At 43.1% G+C, this 27,813-nt stretch overlaps 1 protein-coding gene across 3 annotated transcripts in view; it reads left to right on the top strand.

The window, feature by feature from the left end:
* Window positions 1–27,813, top strand: part of sf3b3 (splicing factor 3b, subunit 3) — a 73,388-nt gene that overhangs the window by 27,335 nt on the left and 18,240 nt on the right. For all 3 annotated transcript variants that reach the window (XR_005461859.1, XM_038807107.1, XM_038807106.1), the window contains exons 10-21: window positions 1,548–1,713; window positions 2,004–2,099; window positions 3,345–3,417; window positions 8,183–8,334; window positions 11,738–11,893; window positions 12,510–12,665; window positions 16,050–16,193; window positions 17,350–17,472; window positions 18,225–18,379; window positions 20,263–20,437; window positions 20,779–20,984; window positions 21,720–21,876. Coding sequence is in view for 2 of the 3 variants with exons in the window: in XM_038807107.1 (XP_038663035.1) it covers window positions 1,548–1,713; window positions 2,004–2,099; window positions 3,345–3,417; window positions 8,183–8,334; window positions 11,738–11,893; window positions 12,510–12,665; window positions 16,050–16,193; window positions 17,350–17,472; window positions 18,225–18,379; window positions 20,263–20,437; window positions 20,779–20,984; window positions 21,720–21,876 (1,759 nt within the window). In the remaining variant the exon portion in view is untranslated. The remainder of the gene's footprint in view (window positions 1–1,547; window positions 1,714–2,003; window positions 2,100–3,344; window positions 3,418–8,182; window positions 8,335–11,737; window positions 11,894–12,509; window positions 12,666–16,049; window positions 16,194–17,349; window positions 17,473–18,224; window positions 18,380–20,262; window positions 20,438–20,778; window positions 20,985–21,719; window positions 21,877–27,813) is intronic.

The raw sequence follows: 27,813 nt of genomic DNA, 5'->3' as shown, positions 1-27,813 counted from the left end.
CAGTTCTCGACAGTGCATAATGAATAATGCCCATGAATTGTAGAATCCCTCCATCCTTCCCCTCAGTTCAAATTTCACCTTCTCAAGAGTCAGGAATTTAAGCAGGTCCCGTTGCCAGGGTACAGGGTGGAGAGATTGATCTCCAACCTAACAGGATCCGCCTTTGGACAATCAACGAGGCGAAGGCTACAACATCTGCCTCCGCACCCGTTTCCAACCCCGGCTGGTCCGACTGCCTGAATATGGCCTCCCGAGAGCCTGGGTCCAGTTTCACGTGCACCACTTTAGAGATTACACTAAAAATCTCCTTCCAGTAACCCTCCATCTTTGGACAGGACCAAAACATGAACGTGGTTTGCGGGGCAGCCCCGCAGCAACGTTCACACACACCTTCTACCCTCTCAAAGAGCCGGCTCATCCTCGACCTCGTGAGGTGTGCCTTGTATACCACCTTCAGCTGTATCAGCCCCAACCTTGCGCATGAGGTGGAGGCGTTCACCCTCCGGAGCACCTCACACCAGAACCCCTCCTCCATACCCTCTCCCAGTTTCCTCCCACTTTGCCTTGATCCCTTCCAGCAGTGCCCTCTCTTCCAAAATAGCCGACACTACGCCATTCTCCAATCATCTCCCCCCCCCCCCCCCCCCCCCCCCCCCTGTCGTCATCATCTCCTCCAGCAATGTGGAAGCCGGCTCTACCGGGAAGCTCTGTATCTCCTTTCTGGCAAAGTCTCGAACCTGAATGTATCTAAACATTTCCCCCTGCTCCAGCCATACTTCGCTCCTTCAATCCTGCAAACCGACCCCCAAGAAACAAATCCCTTTCTCCTCCCATCTCCGAAAATTTCCATCCCAATACCCTGACTCAAATCTATGGTTCCCCCAAATCAGCATTTCCCTTGACCCTGCCCCCAACCCGAAGTGCTGGCAAAACTGCCTCCAAATTCTCAACAAATCTGTTACTACCGGACTCACTGAGTATCTCGTCGGGGGCGGCGCTGTTGCTTGCGCGTTCAATCTCAACCCCCTACACAAACGTTCCTCCATTGGGAGTCAGCCCCTCTAACCCAGCTCCATACCTTCTCCACATTCGCCGCCCAGTAATAATACATCAGCTTCGGAAGACCCAAACCTCCTGCCTGCCTTCCTCTCTGTAGTAGCACCTTTCTAATTCTGACCAACTTCCCTCCCCATTTGAACGACTTAATCATCACTTCAATCTCTCTAAAAAATGCTTTTGACAGGAAAATAGGCAGGCATTGGAAAATAAACAGGAATAGCGGCAACACATTCATTTTAACTGCCTGTACCTGACCCGTCATCCCACCTTGATTACTCCATATCTTTTGATACCCATGCCCAATTTTTACGTCAGTCTTAAATTTCAATTGACCCAGCATCCACAGGGTTTTATTTGCACATTCCATGAAGGGATTTTTAAGTTTCCAGGTAGGCGCAAACAAGAATTTTTGTTTGTTAATGAATAAATTATTCTTCAGAAAGCTTTTGTTATGCAGATCAGTAAATGCTGCCTCTTTCCTGTTCCAGTTACCTTTATCAGATTGCACATCTAGGAGATGATGATGATGAGCCGGAGTTCTCCTCAGCCATGCCTTTGGAAGAAGGAGATACCTTTTTCTTTCAGCCACGACCTCTCAAGAACCTGGTACTGGTGGACGAACTTGACAGCCTTTCACCAATTTTGACATGCCAGGTATAAATAAATTAATTCTAAATCCTTCACTTTGTAGGCACTCTTAAATGGAGTTGGTACACTTTGTTTCAGCAACTATTAGATTGCCTGGATTGTGTAGGTTTGCAGGTTTAATTTGACACAATTAATGACCGCTGTGTGTAGTGCTGATTAAATGATGTGAATCATGTCTCTTCTCCGAAAAGTATTTGAGGAAAGTGATATTTTTCTGATTCAGCCATCCATGTGTTGTCATGACAGTTTTATGTCTGTCACCGATGTTTAGCTATTGCTTCTATTTTTACCTGCAGATTGCTGATCTGGCCAATGAAGACACACCTCAGCTATATGTTGCCTGTGGGAGAGGTCCGCGGTCATCATTGAGAGTCCTGAGGCATGGTCTTGAGGTATGACGTACGTGGAATTATTTTGGCTGTGTCACCAAGATACTAGTGACTATCTTTTAAAAGGCCACAGAGAAGTTCCCTGAGTCCTAACTCGATAGAAGCATCCTGTAATTGAACTGGGGCTATACAGTTGAAGGTGGTACAGTGGGCGCACTTAACTACGGCTAGGATGAGTCGATTCTTTGAGGGGATGGAAAATAAGTATGAGCGTTGTGGGAGGAGCCTGGCAAATCATGTGCATATGTTCTGGGCATGTCCTGAGCTGATGAGATTTTGGGTTTTCCTTCAGCACCATGTCGGTGATTCGTTAAGCGGAATTGAAGCCCTTTCTCCTGGTGGCCTTATTTAGAATGTCCGCCCTGCTGGAGCTGCAAACAGCTGCAGATGTCTTGACCTTCGCCTCGCTGATCGCTTGCAGGCGGGAGCTGTTGGAGTGGAGGTCAGCTTCTCCATCCAATGCCTCGCTACGGCTGGGAGATCTTATAATGGAGTTTTTGCACAGTGAGAAAATTGAGTATCCGTTAAGGGATGCAATTGAGGGTTTTTATAAAAGGTGGTGTCCTTTCATTCTGTATTTTGAAAAGCTAGTTATCGTCAGCTGTTAGCGGTGGTGGCAATATGTCGTTTTGTTTGAGGTTGTGTTTTTTATTCTGTATTCATTAAAAAAATGTTTTAGAAAAATATTTTTGAAATAGAAGCATTGTGTAATTCAACTGATAACGAGAAGGACCCGGGTTTCATCTGCTCTGGTTAGTTAGCGCATCCCAATTGGGAAGCTACAATCAGCTTTAAAGTGTGTGGGCTTGACTAAGAGATAATTTAGAATAATTGGTCGAAGTTTCAATTCCTGATGGTGTGCCCTGTGTAGAAATGTCTGGTCGGGAAAGAATCAAGCTTGGTTGAGCACTGTTTGTACTGCTGGTTAAATGATGTGAATCATGTCTCTTCTCTGAAAAATATTTGGAGAAAGTTTGTATTTCTCTGATTCAGCAGTTCATGAGCGCTCTGTTACCGATGATTTATCATACAGCTTGCGTTGGGAAAGCAGAAATTTCCTCCAATTAAATATTAGGAAGACTGAAACTATTATCTTGTTTCCTAGTGACATGCTTTTTTCCCCTCACTGTTGGATTGGATCTATGCGATCCTATTCAAGCTGTTTGAACCCTGCTTTAAAATGAACAGATACTTTTATAAAATAATGTAGAGGACATTTGCCCAGTTTCTCCTCTCGTTCTTTCACAGGTATCGGAAATGGCTGTCTCAGAGCTGCCCGGTAATCCTAATGCCGTATGGACTGTAAGAAGACATGTGGAAGGTACGACTTGAATAATATGTGGTCCAGAAACCTGTTTGGCCAATGTTCACTTAACCGTGTCCAGCAAATATGTAGTGTGGCAGCCAATTCTCCAAAAGTAATATTTTTTGAAGAAAGCGATAATTCTTATCTCAAATGTCCATGTTGCAGAGTTGAATTGACAAGCACTCTGTTAACACATTGGAGGTTTACAAGGCTTTGGTGCTACAGAATTAATTTTAAACAATTTTTCTACAGTTTTGTCCCCCTCAAAACAAAATCATGTGCAATAACCTTGAAATAAAAGTTATACAAAGCGAGCACAGAGAAACAGCTGGAAAATCATCAAATCCATAGACATCAAAAGCATTGTTGAAAGTAATGAATGGATTAAACCAAGCCACAATTGATCTGACATATGAAACATGGTTTACTTAAAGTTGTGGTTAATTTTTGTACAAAAGCCTCACTTGCAAAGGGGATAATGAATACAGTTTATTTCAATTGTATGCATTTGTGATCACTTTCAAAGTCTCACATTGATTCTAATTTCAGTGTTTTTATCCAATTTTTCACTTCCCTTTCCTGGTGGACTTGGCTCATACTAGCATATGATTCAGTTCCACACACGATGTCAACCCTCAGCCATATTGCCTACGTGCCATTATTTGTGCGCTGGCTTAGATAGATATCAGCAATCCATGTGGCTGGGAGGTATTGTGAACGAATATGATTCTATCATCCGAAATCCATGCACTTGCATTTTCCAGCTACTGCCATTGGATGGCGAACATGAGTGAGCCATCGGGTGCATTTCCCATTCTCGCCCAGTGTATTTCTTGGTTGTTCTCTGTGCAGTTACCAAGATTGAGGTTAAGTAATGGATCATGAATTGGGATTAATGTGGGAAGGCATGCTATGATTTCTGTCGTTGTATTTCTTGAAATTTGTGAAAGATGTACAGATGTGAAAACTGCAATAATGATCTCTCGGGCTGGGCACGTCCTGTAAATGATAAAACCCAGTGGAAGTTCAAAATAGACTTGATTGCATTTACAAATCGGAATGCATGATAACCACTGGTTCAACATCACAACCCAGGTATATATCAGGAAAACATTTGATAGAAGAATATGTTTGCCATTTGCATGCATTTTCTGAGATTTGATTGGAAGTGCAATAAGTTTAGAGTTCTTGCAGAAATCTGGTGGATGCTAAAGTGGTGACCTGTTAATGAGACTACATTCCTTTTTCAAATTAAATTTGAAAATGCTCATCATTTGTAACCCATCCCTAATAGCCTTGAGAAAGTGTGACGTTACAGTCTCCATTGCATCATAGCAATGTTTACATGTTCTAGTTTGGGCACAGGCTTTCCCATTATTGTAGAATCATGGTTGTTTTACTTATTGATTTTGCATGCATTGGCTCGATAGGCGAGTGTGACAGTGCAGAGTTTGCCTAGCCCAAGTGATCTTTTTGCTGTTGCAGTTTGTACCCTGGTTGTCCTCTGAGTCTGAAGAGCAGTACTAACCAAGGCTGGTATGTGGTGGCTCAATCTCTACCAATACCAAGCCTCTGTTTCTCTCCCACAGGTGGCCGGGGAAGGTGCTACTCATTCTAGGTGCGTACCTGCTGATAGGGCCTCTTGGATACTGGTTTAGGACAGACATTGTAAAGAACGGTCCAAACCAGTGATTTCGTGAAGCAAAGTACTGCCGATGCAGATATTCTACATTAAACGATGTTGGCTGGATAATTGTGACATCCGCCTTCCACCCCAACAATAGAATATTACAAGGATCAGCAATGAACAGTATCAGTGTTGTCATTAGGCCTATGCAGTTCATTTACAACAGCACAGAGAAAAAAGCCCTGTAATGTTGCAATATTTACTTCTTCTGAGAATTCTTATCATCTCAAATTGCAACCACTTATGCGAACCACCAGAACCGTGATCTTAATTTACTGCCCTTGCTAAATGTGATTCAAGTTTGGAAGAGCATGATTTATGATTGTTCTGCACAGTTCAGATTGACATGGATATTCCGTTTGGCATTAATTGCACCTGAAATCCTAGTGACAACACTAAATTCGATGATGGGGGGGCATTAAGGGGTTGATTGTATTGTTTTTGATATTTGTATACACTGAGCAATATTTGTTCTAATTTGGTATGGGGAATTTGGCTCTTTCAGATAATGGGGCTTATTTGGGAAATTTAATTAAGCAGTGATGCAATTAGTTATTACGATATTTGTTCTGTCAGCATTTTGGTTCATACAGCAGAATACTAGTTAATTATGAGACTGGTTGTTTGGTTTTATGACTTGGAATAGTGGCAGTGTAAAATGCAGGATTTGCGGAACTGGTCAGGGAAGTGCAAGGAATCCCAAAATCTAGTACAGGATTAGTTTAGGTAGCCCCAGATTAGTAAATTGCGGATGAATTAATTTGGGGTTTGTTGTAAACCAACAGTTTAGCAATATACTTGTTACTGGTTCTTGGGTGTAACCTGGCTGCCCCCACAGTAAACAAGAATCGAGTGTTCTCCTCAAAAATGTTTCCCGGTTCTTACAACAGAAACTTTTAAAATATTTGTTGTTTTGCCTGCTAGTCGCAAGTCGCTGTGGTTTCTTTCCTGGTTACTTGTGTCCCTTTTCTTTGGCCTTCAGCTAATGGCCTCATGTTTAAGAACTGGTTGTATTCTGGTGAAAATGGCTCCCTACCTGACCACAGATTGCACTAAAAGCTTATTCAACTTCACAAGTATTGATCAAGCTGAAACGCAAATGTATTTTAGTCACATTCCCCCACCCCATAGCCATTAATTATATTCCGTGAAACAGTGGCAGTCCTCAGTACTTCTAGTCTGGAGCTAATACTTTGAAGTGAGGTGGGAATATGTATTTGCACAATAGAAATAAAATCTACATAATACAAAAATTTGTTGCAGTTTAAAACAAACGTAATTAGATGAAAGGTAGGTGCATTTAAAGATTAAATGGGGTGGAGATGAATGTGTAGGATTTACAGAAAGACTGATTATGCTTAGAGTAGATAACTCGCTTGTCCCAGAGGGCTTGCATCCCAGGGCACACAGGAAATAGGACAATAGCAGAAGAGCTTGCCGTAATCTTCCAAAGTTTGCTAGTCGCAGGAGCTAGAGATTTGGAGAGTGGCAAGCCAGTCAGTTTAGCATTCGTAGTGGGTAAGGGTTTAGAAACAACAAAGGAGGAGTTCCTGGTAACTACAAGGCAGTCAGTTTAACATTCATGGTGGGTAAGGGTTTAAAAACAATCAGCACAGAAGGAGACCATTTGGCCCATCATGTCTGCACCGGCTCTCCAAAATGAGCATCATGACTGAGTGCCATTCCCCTGCCTTTTCCCTGTACCCCTGCACAATATTCAACAGTAAACTGGGAAATAAATCATCAGCCAATTGAGAGTTTTGAGGGAATTAAGAGGTGGTTGATGAAGAGAATATGTGGATGTTTTCAATATGGATTGATAAAAGAGGGCCAGTGTCAACTTGGATTTAAAGAAATTACCTTGAATACAAAAACAGGAAGTTGCAGTTAATAGTTGTTTTTAACACTGGCGGATGGTAGGCAATGATCCCCAAGAGTCAGTCGGATTTGGTGGATACGAACGACTTGGATTTTGGGATCCAGTGTGAATTTTGAATTTTACTCAAGTTTGGTAAATAGTGAAGATTATACCAATTAACTGAAACAGGCTAGCAGACAAGTGACCGATGGAATTTTATTCAACAAAGTATGAGGTAAAACATTTTAGCAGAAGGGAGAGGTAAAAGGTTAATGGCATAATTCTAAAGAATGTACAGAGAGGTGAGATTTCATGTGCATAGATGTTTAAAGTTAATTCGTTAGCAAAGCATATGGGATCCTGGGCGAGATTTGGGTGGGGGGTGGAGATCCGCACCCCTGCTGTGTGTTTCTCAGCAGTAGGAGGCAGCTGCCGTTAGCTGGTGGTGGGATCTTCTGGTCCTGCTGCTGTCAGTGGGATTTCCCATTGTGTGCATTCCCCCATCACCGGCAAATCCATGGCTGGGGTTCATCGTCGTCGTCAGTCCTGGAAGATCCAGCAGGCAAGAACGTCCAGAAAATCTCTATGGAGTACAAAAGCAGTTAGGTGTGTGCCACAAATAGACTATTGTGTCCAGTTCTGGTCACCATACTTCAAGAAGAATGTGAGGGTTCTGAGGATGTAGAGAAGATTTACCAGAATGTTCCAGAAATGAGGGATTTTAGCTGCAAGGTTCAGTTGGAGAAACTCTGCGTGTTCTTGAAGAAAAGCAGATTGAGGAGAAATTTGATAGAAGTGTGCACGGTTATGAAAGGATTAGATACAGCAGTCAAAGAAAAGTTGTTCACATTAGCTGATGGTACATGGACTGGGGCACAGATTTAAAGTGTTAGGCATGGGGTGCAGGGAAATAAGAGAAAGAGCTTTTTTACACAGAAAGGGACCTGGAATGCACTCATGAGAGTAGTGAAAGTGCAGATGATGAATGATTTCAAGGGGAAATTGGGTGAGCACGTTAGGAAATTAAACTTGCAGGGCTACGGAGATAGAGTGGGAAAATGAGACTGATTGAATTGCTATCCAGAGAGCTCACATGGACTTGATGGGCTGAATGGCCTGTGCCGTAAATGACAATCTTTTTAAGTGCATAATTGAATTTGCCAGTAATACACTTTTAATAGTGTTGAATGTTAACCTGCAAGTGTATTTTGCACCTTTCTTTTGTGTGTGTTTAGATGAGTATGATGCATACATCATTGTGTCTTTCGTGAATGCCACGCTGGTACTGTCTATTGGTGAAACCGTAGAGGAAGTGACAGACTCGGGATTTCTGGGTACCACCCCCACTCTCTCCTGTTCCTTGCTTGGTGAGGATGCACTGGTCCAGGTAGGGGTACAGAATTTGGTTTGGTGGAAGTACCACATTCAGCTGTGTTTGAGCTTTCATTCATTCCTTTAATTTTCTGCTCCTTCGTTCTTTATTGAAGCAATTCCTTTAGTGGGGTGATAAACTAAATGTAATTGTTCCTCTAGGTTACAATAACACTTGGACAAGATGCACCATCTGCTAACTAGTTGTGACCTGTATATTGGCCTGGCTTCAGTTATTTACTTGGGTACCCATAAAATAGCTGGACTCAGTAGCAATGTTCTACGTTTTACATATCTCTCTGCCTTTATTTCAGTCCCGTTTGCGGCTTCTCACCTGAAGAACATGTAGTATATAATTTTATCGAATTTGGGTCATTATTTTTTTGAAAGTAGCATATTTGTTCTGTTTTTGTGCACAAGTCTCCAACTACAGAGCTTCAGGGGAGGTGTACTTAATTGGCCATCTCAAATTGTTCCTCTGCCTTCCACCAGCACTGATCCACCGAACAGCTACTTCGCCAATCAAAGTTCCTCCGGGTGGCAGAGCAGAATCCGTACTTGTACAGCTGTTTTTCTTTAACACTAGTCCTTCATAAAAAAATTTACATCCGCAGCACTGTGCGCTATAATCTGAGTGAAAATTGAATGTTTATATTTTGGTGGAATGATAGTTTCACAGTCCTGTTATGGTATTTTGCTAAAACATGGTGTTAATTAGAACGCTCTACAGTATCGATTAAATAATTAAAAAGGTTAATAGAATGTTTGCCTCTACCTCAAGCAGTCTGGAATGCAAAGGGGTTAGTTATATAGTTAGCTGGAAATATAGTTGGAGTTTGTTTAGAGTTCTGACCACTGTACGTCAAAGGATATTTTGGCCTTGGAGGGAGGGTGTAGTAGCAATTTCTCAGAATGATGCTTTGGCTGAAAGGGCTAAATTGCAAGGACAGGATGTGTAGGTAGAATTGTATTCCTTTTGAGTATAAAAGAATTAAGAGTGATGTGTTTTAGTTAAGAAAAGTTTGGAGAAGGCGTCCAGAACAACAGCAACCTTGAAAACTGTTCGAGCAGCCGAATAGCCTACTGTTCCAATGCTTGCCAGAACATGACTTAATTTATTGAGGTGGTGTTCCTTTAGAAAGAAAAGGTGCATTTTAAATAGAGTTGATTTCACCCCCACCTCTATCAAAAGGCATTCAATTAGTGATCTGGTTTTTTTATTTGTTATTAAATTTAGAGTACCCAATTATTCTTCTTTTCGAATTACGGGGCAATTTGGCGTAGTCAATCCACCTAACCAGCACATCTTTGGGTTGTGGAGGTGAAACCCACGCAGACACGGGGAGAATGTGCAAACTCCACACTGATACGGCCGGGATCTAACCTGTAGGCACTGCGCACCGTGTCGCCCACAGGCATCTGTTTTAATAGTTCAAATAGCATTATAGATTTTCCTTTGAAGAATAATCTTTCTTTCCCAATCTCTCTCCCTCTTCCAAGCATTGTTGTTTTTGGCTTTGTTATCCATAAGAACAAATAAAATTACAGCACCGGAATAGGCCCTTCGGCCCTCCCAGCCTACACCGATCCAGATCCTTTATCTAAACCTGTCGCCTATTTTCCAAGGATCAACTTCCCTCTGTTCCCCGCCAGTTCATATATCTGTCTAGATGCATCTTAAATGATGCTATCGTTCCCGCCTCTACCACCTCCGCCGGCAAAGCTTTCCAGGCACCCACCACCCTCTGCGTAAAAAAAATTTCCACACACATCTCCCTTAAACTTTCCCCCTCTCACCTTGAAATCGTGACCCCTTGTAATTGATACCCCCACTCTTGGAAAAAGCTTGTTGCTATCCACCCTGTCCACACACCTCATAATTTTGCAGACCTCAATCAGGTCCCCCCTCAACCTCCGTTGTTCCAACGAAAACAATCCTAATCTACTCAACCTTTCTCATAGCTAGCACCCTCCATACCAGGCAACATCCTGGTGAACCTCCTCTGCACCCTCTCTAAAGCATCCACATCCTTCTGGTAATGTGCCGACCAGAACTGGACGCAGTATTCCAAATGTGGCCTAACCAAATTCCTATACAACTAACATGGCCTGTCGACTCTTGTACTCAATACCCCGTCCGATGAAGGCAGGCGTGCTGTATGCCTTCTTGACCACTCTTATCGACCTGCGTTGCCACCTTCAGGGTACAATGGACCTGAACTCCCAGATCTCTCTACATCAATTTTCCCCAGGACTCTTCCATTGACCGTATAGTCCACTGTTGATTTGGATCTTCCAAAATGTATCACCTCATTTGCCTGAATTGAACTCCATCTGCCATTTCTCTGCCCAACTCTCCAATCTATCTATATTTTGCTGTATTCTCTGACAGTCCCCCCCCTCGCTATTTGCAACTCCACCAATCTTAGTATCATCTGTAAACTTGCTAATTAGACCACCTATACCTTCGTCCAGATCATTTATGCATGTCACAAACAACAGTGGTCCGAGCACAGATCCCTGTGGAATACCACTAGTCACCTTTCTCCATTTTGAGACACTCCCTTCTACCAGTACTCTGTCTCCTGTTGCCCAGCCAGTTCTTCATCCATTTAGCTAGTACATCCTGAACCCCATACGAATTCACTTTTTCCATCAACCTGCCATGGGAAACTTTATCAAACGCCTTACTAAAGTCCATGTATATGACATCTACAGCCCTTCCCTCATCAATTAACTTTATCACTTCCTCAAAGAATTCTATTAGGTTTGTAAGACAAGACCTTCCCTGCACAAAACAATGCTGCCTATCACCGATAAGTCTAATTTCTTCCAAACGTGATTAGATCCTATCCCTCAGTATCTTCTCCAGCAGTTTGCCTACCACTAAGATAAATCTTTAGTCTCAGCCTAAGCAATAAGGGGTGAACTTGACCAGAGATTTTTATTGTAAAACTGGTGAAAGTTGCTTCTCATCAATGAACAAATTCTTACCATGATTAGACTGGGGGTTATCAGTGGTGGAGCATAAGGGATAGTGGATGTTGTATTATCCAGGAGCATCGCTATTCAAGCAGGAACTATAATATTTAATAAATCAGAAATATTTGAAAAGAATGATTCTAAATAAAGTTCAATTGAATTAAGAGTAATTGGGTTCCACTGAGTGCTATAATTTTATGATGAACCAAATTGCATTCATCAGAGATACCTTGCTGCGATAGCTCATCCAAAATAACGGGGAGGAGATTTGACAATTTTTTAGTGCGTCCGTTAAAATATATTGTGTGTTGGTTCATAAAGGCCTGTTGTTGTTGCCTTTTACAAATTGGGGTGTTGGGTTACGTTCAAGACCATTATAGGAATGTATGCATCGCAATGTAGCCCAAGGAATGTCCAGCTCCCTTTTGGGTTTTTAGGTGTACCCCGATGGAATCCGTCACATCCGTGCTGACAAGAGAGTCAATGAGTGGAAGACGCCTGGTAAAAAGACGATTGTGAAATGTGCTGTGAACCAGCGACAGGTGGTGATTGCTCTGACCGGCGGGGAACTGGTCTACTTTGAGATGGATCCGGTGAGTTCGGTGTCATTATATCAGATTTAAGAGTTAGAAATCCCTGCTCTATAGTTGCCAACATCTCATTTTACTGAAAAGTATTCCCTTTCTGAGTTTGTGACTTGCACCTGGGTTGATATCAGTCTTTCTTAAAATCAGCCACCAGGAGGTGCCAGAGACTCTTCAGCAATAACTATACTCAGTTCTACATTCTGTTACTACTTAGCAAAAATGAAAAGACAGTTTTCAAATATGGTTTCCAGTAGGTTCAAGATTCATTTGTGAAACATATTCTCACATCTAGGTAGCTAGTAGGAGTCAGGAGGAAGATGAAACCAGATTTTAAAAGATTGCATGTTTAGTTGGCATTGATTTAAGTTCCATCAGGCAGGAAGATACGTTTTAGAATGGGGGCACAAGAGAAAAGAGCGGAAGGAGTGGGTGTGTGGAATTTAAACATTTGCCTTTTTTGGGGATTAAATTGTATCTGAAATGATTATTTTAGTAGTTGATGGTTAATGTTATAATCATAAGCCTGATCCTGTTATGTTAAACTGTCTCTGCGATGTGCTGTTATACGTAGGATTGTGCACCAGATTTTTCATGTGTTACTTTTGCAAAATTTTGTTTGCAGTCTGGACAACTCAATGAGTACACGGAACGGAAAGAGATGTCAACTGATGTGGTCTGCATGAGTTTAGCAAATGTCCCTCCAGGGGAACAGCGTTCTCGATTTCTGGCTGTTGGTCTCATAGACAACACTGTCCGAATTATTTCTCTGGACCCTTCGGTAAGTTTTACCCAACTGCCTTTTGGTAAAGTTGATTAGATCTACTGGGTAGCAGTTTGCGAGGCCAGTGGTGTGGTGTTATGCTGGACTAGTAATCCAGAGGCATAGGAGACCCAGCTTCAAATCCTACCATGGCAGATGGTGAAATTTGAATTTTAAAAGTCTTAATGATGACCATGAAACCATTGTTGATTGTTGTAAAGGCCCATCTGATCACTAATGTCCTTTAGGAAAGGAAATCTGCCATCCTTACCTGGTCTGGCCTACATCTGAGTCCAAACCTAGAGCAATGTTGCTGACTCTTAAATGCCCTGAAATACATTCCGTTCTAGGGCAATTAGGGGCCCACATCCCTTGAATGATTTTTTCTTTTTTAAAAACCTCTGCACTATTACTGAACCCATTGCTATTAAAAATATATGCTATAAAATATTTTTTGTCCATGGGATGTGGACTTTGCTGCAGCATTTTAATCCCATCCCTAATTTGAGAAAGTGGTGGTGAGCCTCCATCGCTGCAGTCAGTGTGGTGCAGGCACATCCACAGTGCTGTTCAACAGGGACTTCCAGGATTTTGTCCCAGTGGCAATGAAGGGATGGTGACATGTCACACCACATCCCCAGTTGGAAACATGGAGAGGGGTTACTTGCAGGGTAGTGTTGCTATGCATCCACTGCCATGGCTGTTCAAGTGGTAGAGATTGCAGGTTTGGTGGGTGCTTCTTGCAAGCCTGGTCCTGGTTTTTCCACAGAAGCACTTTCGGCTGCTAATGAGACGAGTCTGATATTTGGTAATGGTTGAAACCTAAACCATGTGGCAAAGTTGGTAGCAACATCAGACTGTCTTCCACTCGTACGTTTGGGATTGGGAAGCCTTCCAGGAAGCTGATTGGGAGTTTGTTCTTACAATTTAGGGGTGGAACACTTCACTCAGAATATTACGTGGTGATTTCTTGCAGTCTGTTGAATAATAACCCCACAAAAGACAGCATCGTTGGGAGATGAGAAACTTGAAACCTAATGTTGCACTATTGCATTTCTGCCACTAAATACCAAAATGATAGAAGTACAAGACGAACTGCACCACTAGCGTCACTCTTCCTTTAAAGAGCTGTTAATTAGGTTACTTGTAGTGAAATTATACACAAAATACTGGTCAGCTTGTCAACTTGGACCTTCTAATCCTAACTCACTTTTTTCAGATTAATCTTTTCATTGAATAACCCCCCCAACTTTTAGAACAAAACCAGAAAATGATGGACAATCTTGGCAAGTCTGGCAGTATCTGTGGAGAGAGAAACAGTTAACATTTTGAGTCTGTATGACTCTTCAGAGCTACAGAGAGGGATACGAGCTGGATTATATCAACGGTAGCACAAATGACTAGCACTGTGGTTTCACAGCGCCAGGGTCCCAGTTTCGATTCCCCGCTGGGTCACTGTCTGCGGAGTCTGCACATTTTCCCCGTGTCTGCGTGGGTTTCCTCCGGATGCTCCCGTTTCCTCCCACAGTCCAAAGATGTGCAGGTTAGGTGGATTGGCCATGCTAAATTGCCCTTAGTGTCCAAAAGGTTAGGTGGGGTTATTGGGTTACAGGGATAGGGTGGAAGTGAGGGCTTAAGTGGGTCGGTGCAGACCCGATGGGCCGAACGGCCTCCTTCTGCATTGTATGTTCCCGTACCAGCCTCCCCGGACAGGCGCCGGAATGTGGCGACTAGGGGCTTTTCACAGTAACTTCATTGAAGCTTACTCGTGACAATAAGCGATTTTCTTTTCATTTTTCTATGAAGGGGTAAGAGTACCAGGAGCGGAGCAGATCAGTGATTGGAGGGATTGCAACAAAGATATGTAGGTCACGCGACAGGAAGTGTTAATGGCAGTGTGAAGGGCTATTGAAGGTGTTACTCATGGCACAGTAGTAATATATCAGAAGGTGTTAATAGAACAAAGGTCGATCTTCAGTGAAAGCAAAACTCAAGAACCGATGGCCCAATTTGGCTGGGGAGGGGGTGGGGGTGTTGCAGTGGGACAAAGTATTTTGGATGTTTTAAAAAAGGATCACGGTAGAGGGGAACACAGTATAAAGTTGAACAAAATGTTGAGCCTGTTTGTGTGTGTCTTCCACCTTTGTGTTTACTTCATACTGTGTCCCTTATTTGTCAACATTATTTGATCCCACTATCTCCTCTAACTTCATGTGCCACACCCTATAAAACTGTCTTGATCGTAAAGTTTCCTCTTACTGAATTCCATTTCCACTCAATGTTGTCTAACTTAATAAACAATTCCAATTAAAGGGCAATTTAGCGTGGCCAATCCACCTACACTGCACATCTTTGGAGTGTGGGGTTGAGGCCCACGCAGACACTGGGAGAATGTGCAAACTCCACACGGACAGTGACCCAAGTCCGGGATGGAAACCAGGTCTTCAGTGCTGCGAGGCAGCAGTGCTAACCACTGTGCCACCATGCGGCCAAAAGCTTTCTAACTGTTAAAACCTGCACACACTTGGAGCAGAACAAATGTGCTCTTATTTGGAGAAGCTTTCTTGCACAAGAAAAAACTTACCTGATTTTCCCCTGCGATCAATCACTTCCAGTCCTACTGTTTGAATTTTTGTTCAGTCGATCTCTATTTTATTTTCTCCTGTGGTCAGGACTCCCATGTTACTCCAGAGCTTACTTTTCTCTTTGCATCCACGCTGCTTTGAAATCAAGGCTCATCATTGCAGGCTCCCATTCTAACTTTGTTTTCCTGGGCTGCAGTACTAAAAAGCATCACCTCAGCCATTCCTTTCTACAGTCCAATGGCTTTTATTTTTTTATTTCTTTTATAACCCAAACTTGCTGCTTTCTGATCAGCATTGCCAACTGCTGCCGGCTTTGGTCTTCCGCTATGATTTCTCATTCGGAAAGAAAATAGATTTGTCAGGTAACATTCTGAATTAATCTTTTGCCCTCTTTTCACTCCATATTTCTTTGTCATCGTTCTGCCCCTCAAATGCACAATGATGTAATCAAAATCTGTTGGCCTTCAGCTCCCTTCTCTCACTCGGCCCACTAATCGGTGTTCCCTGTAGTTGTGCAGTACAACAGATGGGCTGCACATAACCAACTTTCCCATTAAGGTGCTCATAGTAATCTTACAGGGACCACGCGGTGCATCGAACAGTCTGTGCACAACAAAGAGAAATTAGAGGGAACGTTGTCAGTGACTCCATTAGACTTCAAGTTTACATGAGGAACTGGTCTGTAATGTTCAAAATCTTTTATAATGTTAACTACAGAGGTAAGAGATTGAACCTGGGGCCTGACCCACATTGCTATATCACACCAATTATCGTATTTAGGGAGCTATATTAACCTTATCTTCCATGTCATTCTCAGGATTGTCTGCAGCCTCTCAGTATGCAAGCCCTTCCTGCACAGCCTGAATCTCTCTGTATAGTTGAGATGGGAGGTGCAGAGAAACAGGATGAGCTGGGAGAGAAGGGTTCCATTGGCTTCTTGTACTTAAACATTGGTTTACAGGTGAGTAAACACAACGGGTATCTGGGTCAGGGAGTGTTACTGGGTATGAATTGTGTAGTGTTTTCTATTTCATAACCTTTGAGGAATGGGTTTTGCTGCATAATCCTGTGTTCTGTTAGACCTTAAATGTGTGATGATATTTACCATAGTTAATCATTCACTGACGGATTCAATGGTGCTGTAGTTACACGGTGAAATCTTGCAGCATGTCAGTGATCGCCACTACCAGCAAAAGATGATGCCAAGCTGTAAAAACAATTTTACACTTGTTCTAGAGAGAAGACTGAAGGGTGACCTGCTGAGGTTTTTAAAAATACGAAAGAGTTTGGTAGGTTGGGTGTAAAGAAGATGTAGAGACCGTGAATGTAAACGGTACTGATATATCCAGTAAGGAATTGAAGAGAAACCTCTTGAATCAGTGTGGCAAGAATGTAGAACATGTACTACACAGGGTAATTGAGGTTAATAGGTATTTATTTAAGGGGATCTTGGATCAATTAATGGGGGATAAAGGAATTGAAGGATGTGTTGTGGGAGAGCATTTAAATAAATACAGAGGGGGGGAGGACGTAGTGCAGTGGTTAAACATAAAGTATCAACCAATCATGCCAAATGACTGTACCATCCAATGGAAGGCTGTATTCTAAGGGTTCAAATGACATAATTAATCACCCGATCCTCACTGCTTTAAGGGGTTTTCGAACTCCTGAAATTAAATTATGGAGCAGCACAAGGCAAGCAGTGAACATGTGGAAGAGGGTGTATTGATGAATTGCTTCTCACTCTTCTTAAACCGGTCTGTAACCTGCTGCTTGGAGGTGCTCACAAATGACTTGTTGGCTCTTTCATTCCCCCTCTTTTCACTGGGGATCTAGTGCTTAGCATTTGCTCCATACCTTTATGCCAATGCCATGTCCTGGGAACACAATTGAAATCAAGGTTTGCTGTGTGAGTGTTTAGTTGTTGCCTTGATTTTATCAGTGTTGCAGGGTTCACTCCAACTTAGCAATTTTGCCCAGGGCGAGGGGCTGCTTTATTTATGTACGGCCACCGGCAGCAAGGCCCGTGTACTCTGCATTTCCATGTGCCTTGTTTCTAGACGAGTATCTGTTATGCTGGCATAATATATTCTAAGATTCTTCTGTGGTTATCTCAGAACGGAGTATTATTAAGGACAGTGTTGGATCCAGTCACTGGAGACTTGTCTGACACACGGACCAGATATCTCGGATCACGGCCTGTCAAGCTTTTCAGAGTCAGGATGCAAGGGCAAGAAGCGGTGAGTGTGCACAATTATATCCCTGATTTACAGAAACTGATGGGCTGGACGATAATGGTACGAAAATTGCGAGTGTCACTTTCGGTAGCACGTGCTGATCATGGGCTGTAATCGTAAGCAAAGGATTATCAAAATGTCGGTGTAGCAACCTGAAGGAAAATGTATACCACGAGTGGAAAATGTCAGAGTTAATTCTGACACTTAGTATTTCTTCTTCCCGATTTTTCTTTGCATTACACTTTGCAGAGTTTGATCAATTGTTCACAATTTGCTTCCAAGTTACTTTCCTCCTTTTATGTACAATGAAGGATTTCTTCCTATCCCTAGTGTATTCCACTGTTCTAATAATGCAAACAACCAAAACCATTTGTTAGCTGCCCATGCATCTGTGCAAAGTAGTTTCTATTTGGCTATCTGAATTTGCTATTGTACTCTGTCTGGATAAATAGAAGCAGTTTTACCAAACTGGAGGTCCCAGGGGCCCTTTTTGTGTGATCTTGGAATCTTGTGAAAGGGGGAAGTGTGGAAAGAGTAGTAGAATGGTTCAGATGATATTCAATGAAGTAATTATCGTCCAATCCTCGAAAGTGAACTTTAAAATGATGATACATTCAGTCCGTGTTTCACCTGATAACTTATGATTACTGCAATGTTTCTGATTTAAAGTTTGCGTGTTATTGATCTCATGCACTTTCTTCGCTTGGTGTTAGTTGCTTTTTTTGATTCTGTACTTGTTTCCTTTACCCATGTAGGTTTTGGCCATGTCCAGCAGGTCGTGGCTAAGCTACTCTTACCAATCCCGCTTCCACCTGACACCTCTGTCCTATGAAACTCTGGAATATGCATCTGGCTTTGCTTCTGAGCAGTGTCCTGAGGGTATTGTGGCAATCTCCACCAATACATTGAGGTAGGGTTCGAAAAAAAAAAGATCCAACCTGAACAATGAAATGGTGGCACAATTTCATGATAGTTTGAATGAAAGAAGACGAGGGGAAATTCCATCTCCTTCCCCATTAGTGTCCAGCAAGGATCTGTTGTTGCATCATCACTCGGTGTTTGACTGTGTTTCTCATGGCTTTCAATAATCTCAAAATAGGATACAAACTCAGATTCAGGACTTCAGCCTTAGCGTACAAACTAAAGCACAGGTGCTAGAAGAGAGCTTTGTAAACTCCTCTTTGCTGCTGATTGTAGTCTCATGGCTCGGTATATTATGCAATCAATTGCAAACCACCTTGCAACAACTTTGCTGCAGCCTGTCATGATTAATAACCCTAATGGAGATGGTAGTAAACCTTCCAACCAGCCCCAGGCAAAGATTATATTTAATGCATTAATAATTACTGCTGGTGCCCACTTTTCAAACTGTGGATAGATTCATGCAACACCCTGCCTAGAAAAGTTTCTATTGATTGATGCCAAAATATCTTGGAGAATTGACAAAGCTGGATCCGCAGCTCCAGTGCCCGTTGAATAGGAGAGGCATCAGACTTCAGACCAAGCTCCCAAATCTGTTTTGCCCCCCAGCAGATAATCCTGCTTTATGGCTGTTGCACTTGGGATAGTATATCAAAGCACATTAAAAATCTGAACAACTTTCAACAAATATGCCCGAGATGACTGTTGAAGACCAGATGGAAGAATAAGATCCCTGGGATATTTTTATATAATTTAAAGAGAAGCTTTCCATGCTAAGCATGGATGCACTGATCAGCAGGCATTGTTCCAGTGGTCTGGAAATGTGTTACAAATGATTCCTTTAGGAGCTCTTTTATATTGCATTGACAGACACTGTTACTTAATAAGAAGGAATCTTTGTATCAGCAATTTCTAAGATGCATTAGGAATTGGCTTCAATCCCTTGGTCATACAGTTGTAGGTACAAGTGTGGATTGACCCGGAAGCATGCTACTAGTTGTGACACCATAGATTGTTCCTTACCTCCTCTTGTTCAATGTTTATTAGTGACATAGATAATAACATTGACAGTATGCTCAAAGTTTCCAGATGATACAAAATCTGTGTGGGGGTAGGACGGTAGAAGAATAAAATCAAATGTAAAAAGATATGGATGTGCGATGGCAAGTGCCATTTAACTTTGATAATTGAGTCAGCACAATAAAACATGAGCAACTTTTAAAATGATGATACACTCAGTCCGTGTTTCACCTGATATTATGATTACTACACTGTTTCTGATTAAAAGTTGGCTCATTACTGTTCTCAAGCTGATTTCAACATTTTTCCAAATTCTGTTTGTGTTGTGCGTGTCCTTTTGCGGTGTAAGTTTCAGCCATGGCTGATGAAATTTAATCAGTCCCCATTTGAATCTGACTATTCCTAAGTGGCTATAAACTGTGAATCTAGCAGTGTGCTCATGTGACGAGCCCTATAAACAGTTTTCTGAAAATCTAGTTCGACAATATCTACCGAATTTCCCATATCCACTCCAAATCAAATTTGTAAGACCAAGGAGCTATGTTGTGTATTTGTCATGGCTCCTATTCCTTTTCAGTAAATTTCAAGGGCATCAAATTTATCTCTTGCATGGTTCCTACAGAAGGAAAGAATGGGAAGTGGTTTACTTATCAATTCATTCATCCAGAGAATAATATAAATATGAGATTCCCCAAATTAGTTTTCATTTTCATGTGTTTAGTGTGACTCCATAAATCAGGTTATCCTGGCTCAATGCTTTGAAGTTTATGTTTGCTTGCATGAGTGTAGTGGCAGAGTGGATTTATGGGCTGTAGGTTTCTATTCATTTTTTTTCTTTTGATTTCTTTCCAGAATTTTGGCTCTCGAGAAACTTGGAGCAGTGTTCAATCAGGTTTCCTTCTCTTTGCAATATACTCCAAGGAAATTTGTCATTCACCCAGAGAGCAACAACATCATTGCCATTGAGACTGATCATAATGCCTACACGGAGGCCACCAAAGCCCAGCGCAAACAGCAAATGGCTGAGGTAACTTGTCAGTCGCTGATTACAACTCCGTAGCTGTGTAACACAAACAGTGGCTGAATATGCCAGTTCTTTTGCATAACGTGGTGAAAGAAACAACCTGATTCTAAAATGGATTACTGAATGCCAACAGCAAAGCTGCTTCTTGGTATATATCTGACTTGGTGACCTTGCGCAACAAATGCAGAAGTTTTAAATGAAGGAATTGGAACATGGTGAACTCTGTTCTTATTCATTGACATTTCTGTGTTGAAAAATATGCTGGGTATGTGATTTTAGAGTAAGATAGATTAACAACATTAACATGTCATCAAGATTTTAATGCTCCCGTTTTATCTGTTAAGGAAATGGTAGAAGCAGCTGGAGAGGACGAGCGAGAATTGGCAGCAGAGATGGCAGCTGCCTTTTTGAATGAGAATTTACCTGAATCCATTTTTGGATCTCCGAAGGCAGGGAGTGGGCAATGGGCATCTGTTGTTCGAGTAATGAACCCCATCCAGGGCAACGTGTATGATCAGATCCAGTTGGAACAGAATGAAGCTGCTTTCAGGTATAATAAGGGAGATGGTGACTTGCTCATAGTATCACTGGGCTAATAATCCAATGGCTCAGGCTAATGCTGTGGGGATATAGGTACATATCCCACTATGGCAGCTGGTGGAGTTTAAATTTAATTTTTTTTAAAACAATCTGGATATGGAAGCTTGTCTCATGGATTGTCGTAAAACCCACCAGATTCTCTAATGTCCTTTCGGGAAGGAAACTTGCTGTCCTTACTTGCCCACATTACATGAAAAAGAATAAAAGGTTTTGGCATGACCACCGCAGTGAAAAAGTGCATATGCTTTAGGTTACTTGACCAATGGCACTGAATCAGTGTTCTTTATTCCTACTGGCTTAGCATTCATATATAGCACTTCTGTGTATCTGTACTTACAGATGTGGTCTATGTAAAAATCTAGCTGGTCATTAAATAAATCTTGGCCTCTTGGGATGTCAGGTGCTCAAAATTGCATTATTATTGACAGGGTATTTTTAAAATATGGGTCTCTAACCTCTTACGCCTCTTTGGCACAAAATTAGCTGCTGGAGAAGTGAGTAGCATCAATAACAAGAACCATATTTTCGCATGCGATATTCGAAGCCTCTGGCTGTCATCAATTGTGGCTCATGTGCTTTTCTAATTATTTATTTACTATACCTCTACATGAGTTGAACCATATATGCATTGGGTATTTGTTGAAGTGGTAAGGTTGTACTAACCTGGATGTATTGTGTTTCCCAGTATTGCTGTTTGTAAGTTTGGCAATGGTGGCGATGATTGGTACGTGCTGGTAGGAGTTGGCAAAGATCTGATCCTTAATCCTCGTTCAGTTGGAGGTGGATACATTTACACCTACAAGCTAATCAACAGCGGTGAGAAGCTGGAATTTGTGCACAAGGTGAGACTGGAGGTTTTGGATTGTTGACTGTTTTACTTTATTTGTAGCTTTTTATGACCTGAGTTTTCTCTGAGGATCACTGTATAAGCTAACACTGTGAAGCCAGTGTATGTAAGTTTTGTGGAGACTCTCCAATTTCATTTCCCTCTGCCTCTCCATCCAGTCGTTCACTTCAGCTATCATTCTTAATACATGAGTCTAATATGTGTAACAGTTTCACAGCTTAAACCTGACTCGCTCTTTGCGTGTCCATCTTCAGCTCCTGACTAATGATGAAGACCAGGAATGCAGGCTGATTTGTCTTTTGTTGGGAGTGCTGAAGTCAGTGTTCGCACCGCCCACTGCTATATATTGCCTGAAATCAATGAATTACATGGATCAGCAGTCAACCCATGGCATTTGTGAACTACACCACTTTGATTAGTTCTCTCCTGGCTTCTGTGAGCTTAACCGCTTAATAAAAACTACTTTTCATAATTGCCCAGTTTACTTTTAAACCCAAAACTGCTGACACACCTGTTAAATAAACTGACCAATCTGCAGCAGCCAGATTGCTTATTGATGGGGGATCTTGATAAGCCTGTATAGTCAAATTTCAAGTTTGGGAAAGGGCTGCAGTTAAATGCTGGGGTTTTTAAAGAAATTAGATTCACACACATTAAAATGGACTAGGACAAAAAGGCCATTCACATGCTAATTTGCTAGGCATTGAAGTGAATTCCCCAATTAGTCATCTGGTTTTAATAATTGATGAAGATCATGTATGTATTGTGCTGGAAGATTTTGTCATGGGCCTTTCACATTGTGTACACAGGAAATCAGAGGCAGAAAAACATAGAAAGAGCACCAGATTTTAATTAGAAAACTGTCTTGTTTTGCCTACCTGAGAAGGTTGGAATGCAGGAGGGTAGATAGAAGTTACTTAGTTCAAATCAGGCAAGATGACAAACATAGTGTGTTTGTTATTTTGGGTTGCAACCGAGATAAATTGTACTGATTGAAATCAGTGAGTCTGACCATTCTGGTGAAATATAACAGATTAGCAATGTGTGTCCTGTCTTTTACCAAATATTTTCTCAACCTGCCTTCGGAAAGAATGGAGACGTGGACCAGGGACTATAGCTGAAAGATATAAATAGCTGGTACAAATCACACCCTTGGGTTATATGATAAAGTTAAATATTGGGCAGTATGGGCACTGGTATAACAGTTCAAAAAAAAACTTTGCTTCCGGTAGCGGCCATGTCTGAATAGGTCGCGCACACGGCAGCTCTCGCCGGGATCGGAGTTTCGGGCCTTTAAACGGAGTGGCAACGGCACTTTGGCAGTGATTCCCGGCGTGGCAAAGGACGCTGGAGAGGTTCTCCCACTGTTGCATGGAGGGAACCAGGAATGGAGCCGTTAAAGGAGCGAACAGTATGTAATGGAACCTACGAGGGAACAAGCGGTCCTAGATCTTGTCCTGTGTAATGAGACAGGATTGATTCATGATCTCATAGTTAGGGATCCTCTCGGAAGGAGCAATCACAATATGGTGGAATTTAAAATACAGATGGAGGGTGAGAAAGTAAAATCAAATACTAGTGTTTTGTGTTTAAACAAAGGAGATTACAAGGGGATGAGAGAAGAACTAGCTAAGGTAGACTGGGAGCTAGGACTTTATGGTGGAACAGTTGAGGAACAGTGGAGAACCTTCCAAGCGATTTTTCACAGTGCTCAGCAAAGGTTTATACCAACAAAAAGGAAGGACGGAAGAAAGAGGGAAAATCGACCGTGGACATCTAAGGAAATAAGGGAGAGTATCAAATTGAAGGAAAAAGCATATAAAGTGGCAAAGATTGCTGGGAGATTAGAGGACTGGGAAATCTTTAGGGGGCAACAGAAAGCTACTAAAAAAGCTATAAAGAAGAGTAAGATAGAGTATGAGAGTAAACTTGCTCAGAATATAAAAACAGACAGTAAAAGTTTTTATAAATATATAAGACAAAAAAGAGTGGCTAAGGTAAATATTGGTCCTTTAGAGGATGAGAAGGGAGTTTTAATAATGGGAAATGAGGAAATGGCTGAGGAACTGAACAGGTTTTTTGGGTCGGTCTTCACAGTGGAAGACACAAATAACATGCCAGCGACTGATAGAAATGAGGCTATGACAGGTGAGGACCTTGAGAGGATTGTTATCACTAAGGAGGGAGTGATGGGCAAGCTAATGGGGCTAAAGGTAGACAAGTCTCCTGGCCCTGATGGAATGCATCCCAGAGTGCTAAAAGAGATGGCTAGGGAAATTGCAGATGCACTAGTGATAATTTACCAAAATTCACTAGACTCTGGGGTGGTCCCGGTGGATTGGAAATTAGCAAACGTGACGCCACTGTTTAAAATAGGAGGTAGGCAGAAAGCAGGAAATTATAGGCCAGTGAGTTTAACTTCGGTAATAGGGAAGATGCTGGAATCTATCATCAAGGAAGAAATTGCGAGGCATCTGGCTAGAAATTGTCCCATTGGGCAGACGCAGCATGGGTTCGTTAAAGGCAGGTCATGCCTAACTAATTTAGTGGAATTTTTTGAGGACATTACCAGTGCAGTAGATAACGGGGAGCCGATGGATGTGGTATATCTGGATTTCCAGAAAGCCTTTGACAAGGTGCCACACAAAAGGTTGCTGCATAAGATAAAGATGCATGGCATTAAGGGTAAAGTAGTAGCATGGATAGAGGATTGGTTAATTAATAGAAAGCAAAGAGTTGGGATAAATGGGTGTTTCTCTGGTTGGCAATCAGTAGCTAGTGGTGTCCCTCAGGGATCCGTGTTGGGCCCACAATTGTTCACAATTTACATTGATGATTTGGAGTTGGGGACCAAGGGCAATGTGTCCAAGTTTGCAGATGACACTAAGATGAGTGGTAAAGCGAAAAGTGCAGAGGATACTGGAAGTCTGCAGAGGGATTTGGATAGGTTAAGTGAATGGGCTCGGGTCTGGCAGATGGAATACAATGTTGACAAATGTGAGGTTATCAATTTTGGTAGGAATAACAGCAAACGGGATTATTATTTAAACGATAAAATATTAAAGCATGCCGCTGTTCAGAGAGACTTGGGTGTGCTAGTGCATGAGTCACAGAAGGCTGGTTTACAAGTGCAACAGGTGATTAAGAAGGCAAATGGAATTTTGTCCTTCATTGCTAGAGGGATGGAGTTTAAGACTAGGGAGGTTATGTTGCAATTGTATACGGTGTTAGTGCGGCCACACCTGGAGTATTGTGTTCAGTTTTGGTCTCCTTACTTGAGAAAGGACGTACTGGCGTTGGCGGGTGTGCAGAGGAGATTCACTAGGTTAATCCCAGAGCTGAAGGGGTTGGATTATGAGGAGAGGTTGAGTAGACTAGGACTGTACTCGTTGGAATTTAGAAGGATGAGGGGGGATCTTATAGAAACATTTAAAATTATGAAGGGGATAGATGCGGGCAGGTTGTTTCCACTGGCGGGTGACAGCAGAACTAGGGGGCATAGCCTCAAAATAAGGGGAAGTAGATTTAGGACTGAGTTTAGGAGGAACTTCTTCACCCAAAGGGTTGTGAATCTATGGAATTCCTTGCCCAGTGAAGCAGTTGAGGCTCCTTCATTACATTTTTTTAAGGTAAAGATAGATAGTTTTTTGAAGAATAAAGGGATTAAAGGTTATGGTGTTCGGGCCGGAAAGTGGAGCTGAGTCCACAAAAGATCAGCCATGATCTAATTGAATGGCGGAGCAGGCTCGAGGGGCCAGATGGCCTACTCCTGCTCCTAGTTCTTATGTTCTTATGATTGCGGGGAAGCGGGTCCTACACAAGAGATGGCAGGAGAGAATGGATGACCACGAGTATAGGTCCAGGAGTCACAACCTGCGGATTCTGGGTCTCCCTGAAGGGGCGGACGCGAGCACGTATATGACTACAATGCTGGGGATGCTGATGGGCGCGGGTGCCTTCCCGAGGCCCTTGGAACAGGACGGGGCGCATAGAGTCCTCGCGAGAAAGCCTAGGGCGAATGAACCACCGAGGGCGATAGTGATAAGGTTCCATCGCTTCACAGACAGGGAGCGTGTCTTGCGTTGGGCAAAGAAGAAGCGGAGCAGTAAATGGGAGAACGGCGAGATTCGCATATACCAGGACTTGGGAGCTGAACTGGCTAAGAGGTGTGCGGGATTCAACCGGGCTAAGGCGGTCCTCTACAGCAAAGGGGTGAAGTTTGGGATCCTGCATCCGGCGAGGCTTTGGATAATGTACTAGGACAGGCACCATTACTTTGATACGCCGGACGAGGCGTGGACATTTATTAAACATGAAAAGCTGGACTCGAACTAAGGGGCAGCTGCCCATGGAGGAAACACTCTGGCGGAGATGTGTAATTAGTTGTTGGCCTAATGTAAGATTTGCAGTAGAATTTAAGTTGTTCCCTTTTCTTTTTTATGGGTGTTTCCCCTTTTTTAAAAATTCTGTGTTTCTCTCAGGGCACGGGGTAACACCAGGGTTGTGTATTTCGTTGCACAGGAAGAATCTGAATGGCTCTTGCCCTCTTATCCTGTGGGGGAGGGGGGGGTTGAAGGTTGGAAGGAGGAGACAATAATACGCTTGGAGATGGAGGCGGCCAGGGTCAGCATGGGTCAGCTGACTTACGGAAGCGTAATGGGGGAAATCAGTGCTAAGCGGGTGCTTGGCACGGGGAGTTGGGGTGGGGGGGGGGGGGGGGGGGGGGGGAATGGGGCGCTGCTTTGCTGACCAACTGTCGGGGACGGATGGAGAGTCGGGTTGGGGTCCTTCGGCTGGAGCGGGGGGTGCGGGCACGTGGCTGGCCAAAAAAGGGAGGTGGCTAGTGTGAGGGGGGGGTGGAGAAACAAAAATGTATCAACCCACCCCCCTGTCCAGGCTGACCACGTGAAATGTGAGAGGTCTGAATGGGCCGGTCAAAAGAGCCCGTATGTGCTCTCATTTACTGGGATTAAAGGCGGACGTGGCCATGCTTCAGGAGATGCACTTAAAACTCGCTGACCAAACGAGGTTCAGGAGGGGATGGGTGGGCCAGGTGTTCCATTCGGGGCTAGACTCGAAGACCGGAGGGGTGGCAATTCTGGTTAGTAAATGGGTGGCATTCGAAGCAGGGAGTATTGTGGCGGACAAAGGGGGGCAGGTACATAATGGTGAGTGGCAAGCTGCAGGGGGCCCGGGGAACGTCTATGCCCCGAACTGGGAGGACGTGGAATTCATGAGGCGCATGTTGGGTAAAATCCCAGATTTGGAGTCAAGTAACTTGAACATATGGGGGGGGGGGTTTAACACTGTCCTGGATCCGGCACTGGACCGGTCTAAGTCCAGGTCGGGAAAGAGACCTGCGGCGGCCAGAGCCCTGTGGGAGTTCATGGATCAGATGGGGGGCGTGGACCCATGGAGATTCGCGCGGTCAAGGGCGAAGGAGTTCTCTTTTTTTTTTTCTCCCACGTCCACAAGGTCTGCTCGCGGATTGACTTTTGTGTTGAGCAGGGCGTTAATCCTGAAGGTGGAGGGAGTCGAGTATTCGGCCATTGCGATCTAGGACCATGCCCCGCACTGGGTGGACTTGCGACTGGGGGCGGAGCGAGGGCAGTGCCCTCTCTGGAGACTGGATGTGGGACTGCTAGCGGATGAGGTGGTGTGTGGGCGGATAAGGAGGTGCATCAAGGACAATGTGACAACAAATGACACAGGGGAGGTAACAGCAACAATGGTCTGGGAGGCTATGAAGGCAGTTATTAGCGAGGAGTTAATTTCTATTAGGTCCCACAGAGAGGAGAGGGAGAGGCTGATGGGAGAGATACTTAGAGTAGACAGGAAGTACATGGAGACCCCTCGAGGAAGGGCTACTAAAGGAGCGCAGGAGATTGCAGGTGGAGTTCAATTTGCTGACCACTGGGAGGCACAGCTGAGG

The sequence above is a fragment of the Scyliorhinus canicula genome, chromosome 9 (assembly GCF_902713615.1).
Source record: "Scyliorhinus canicula chromosome 9, sScyCan1.1, whole genome shotgun sequence".
Classification (NCBI taxonomy): domain Eukaryota; kingdom Metazoa; phylum Chordata; class Chondrichthyes; order Carcharhiniformes; family Scyliorhinidae; genus Scyliorhinus; species Scyliorhinus canicula.
Note: the sequence above shows the minus strand (reverse complement) of the source record. Positions and strands in the feature narration are given on the sequence as shown.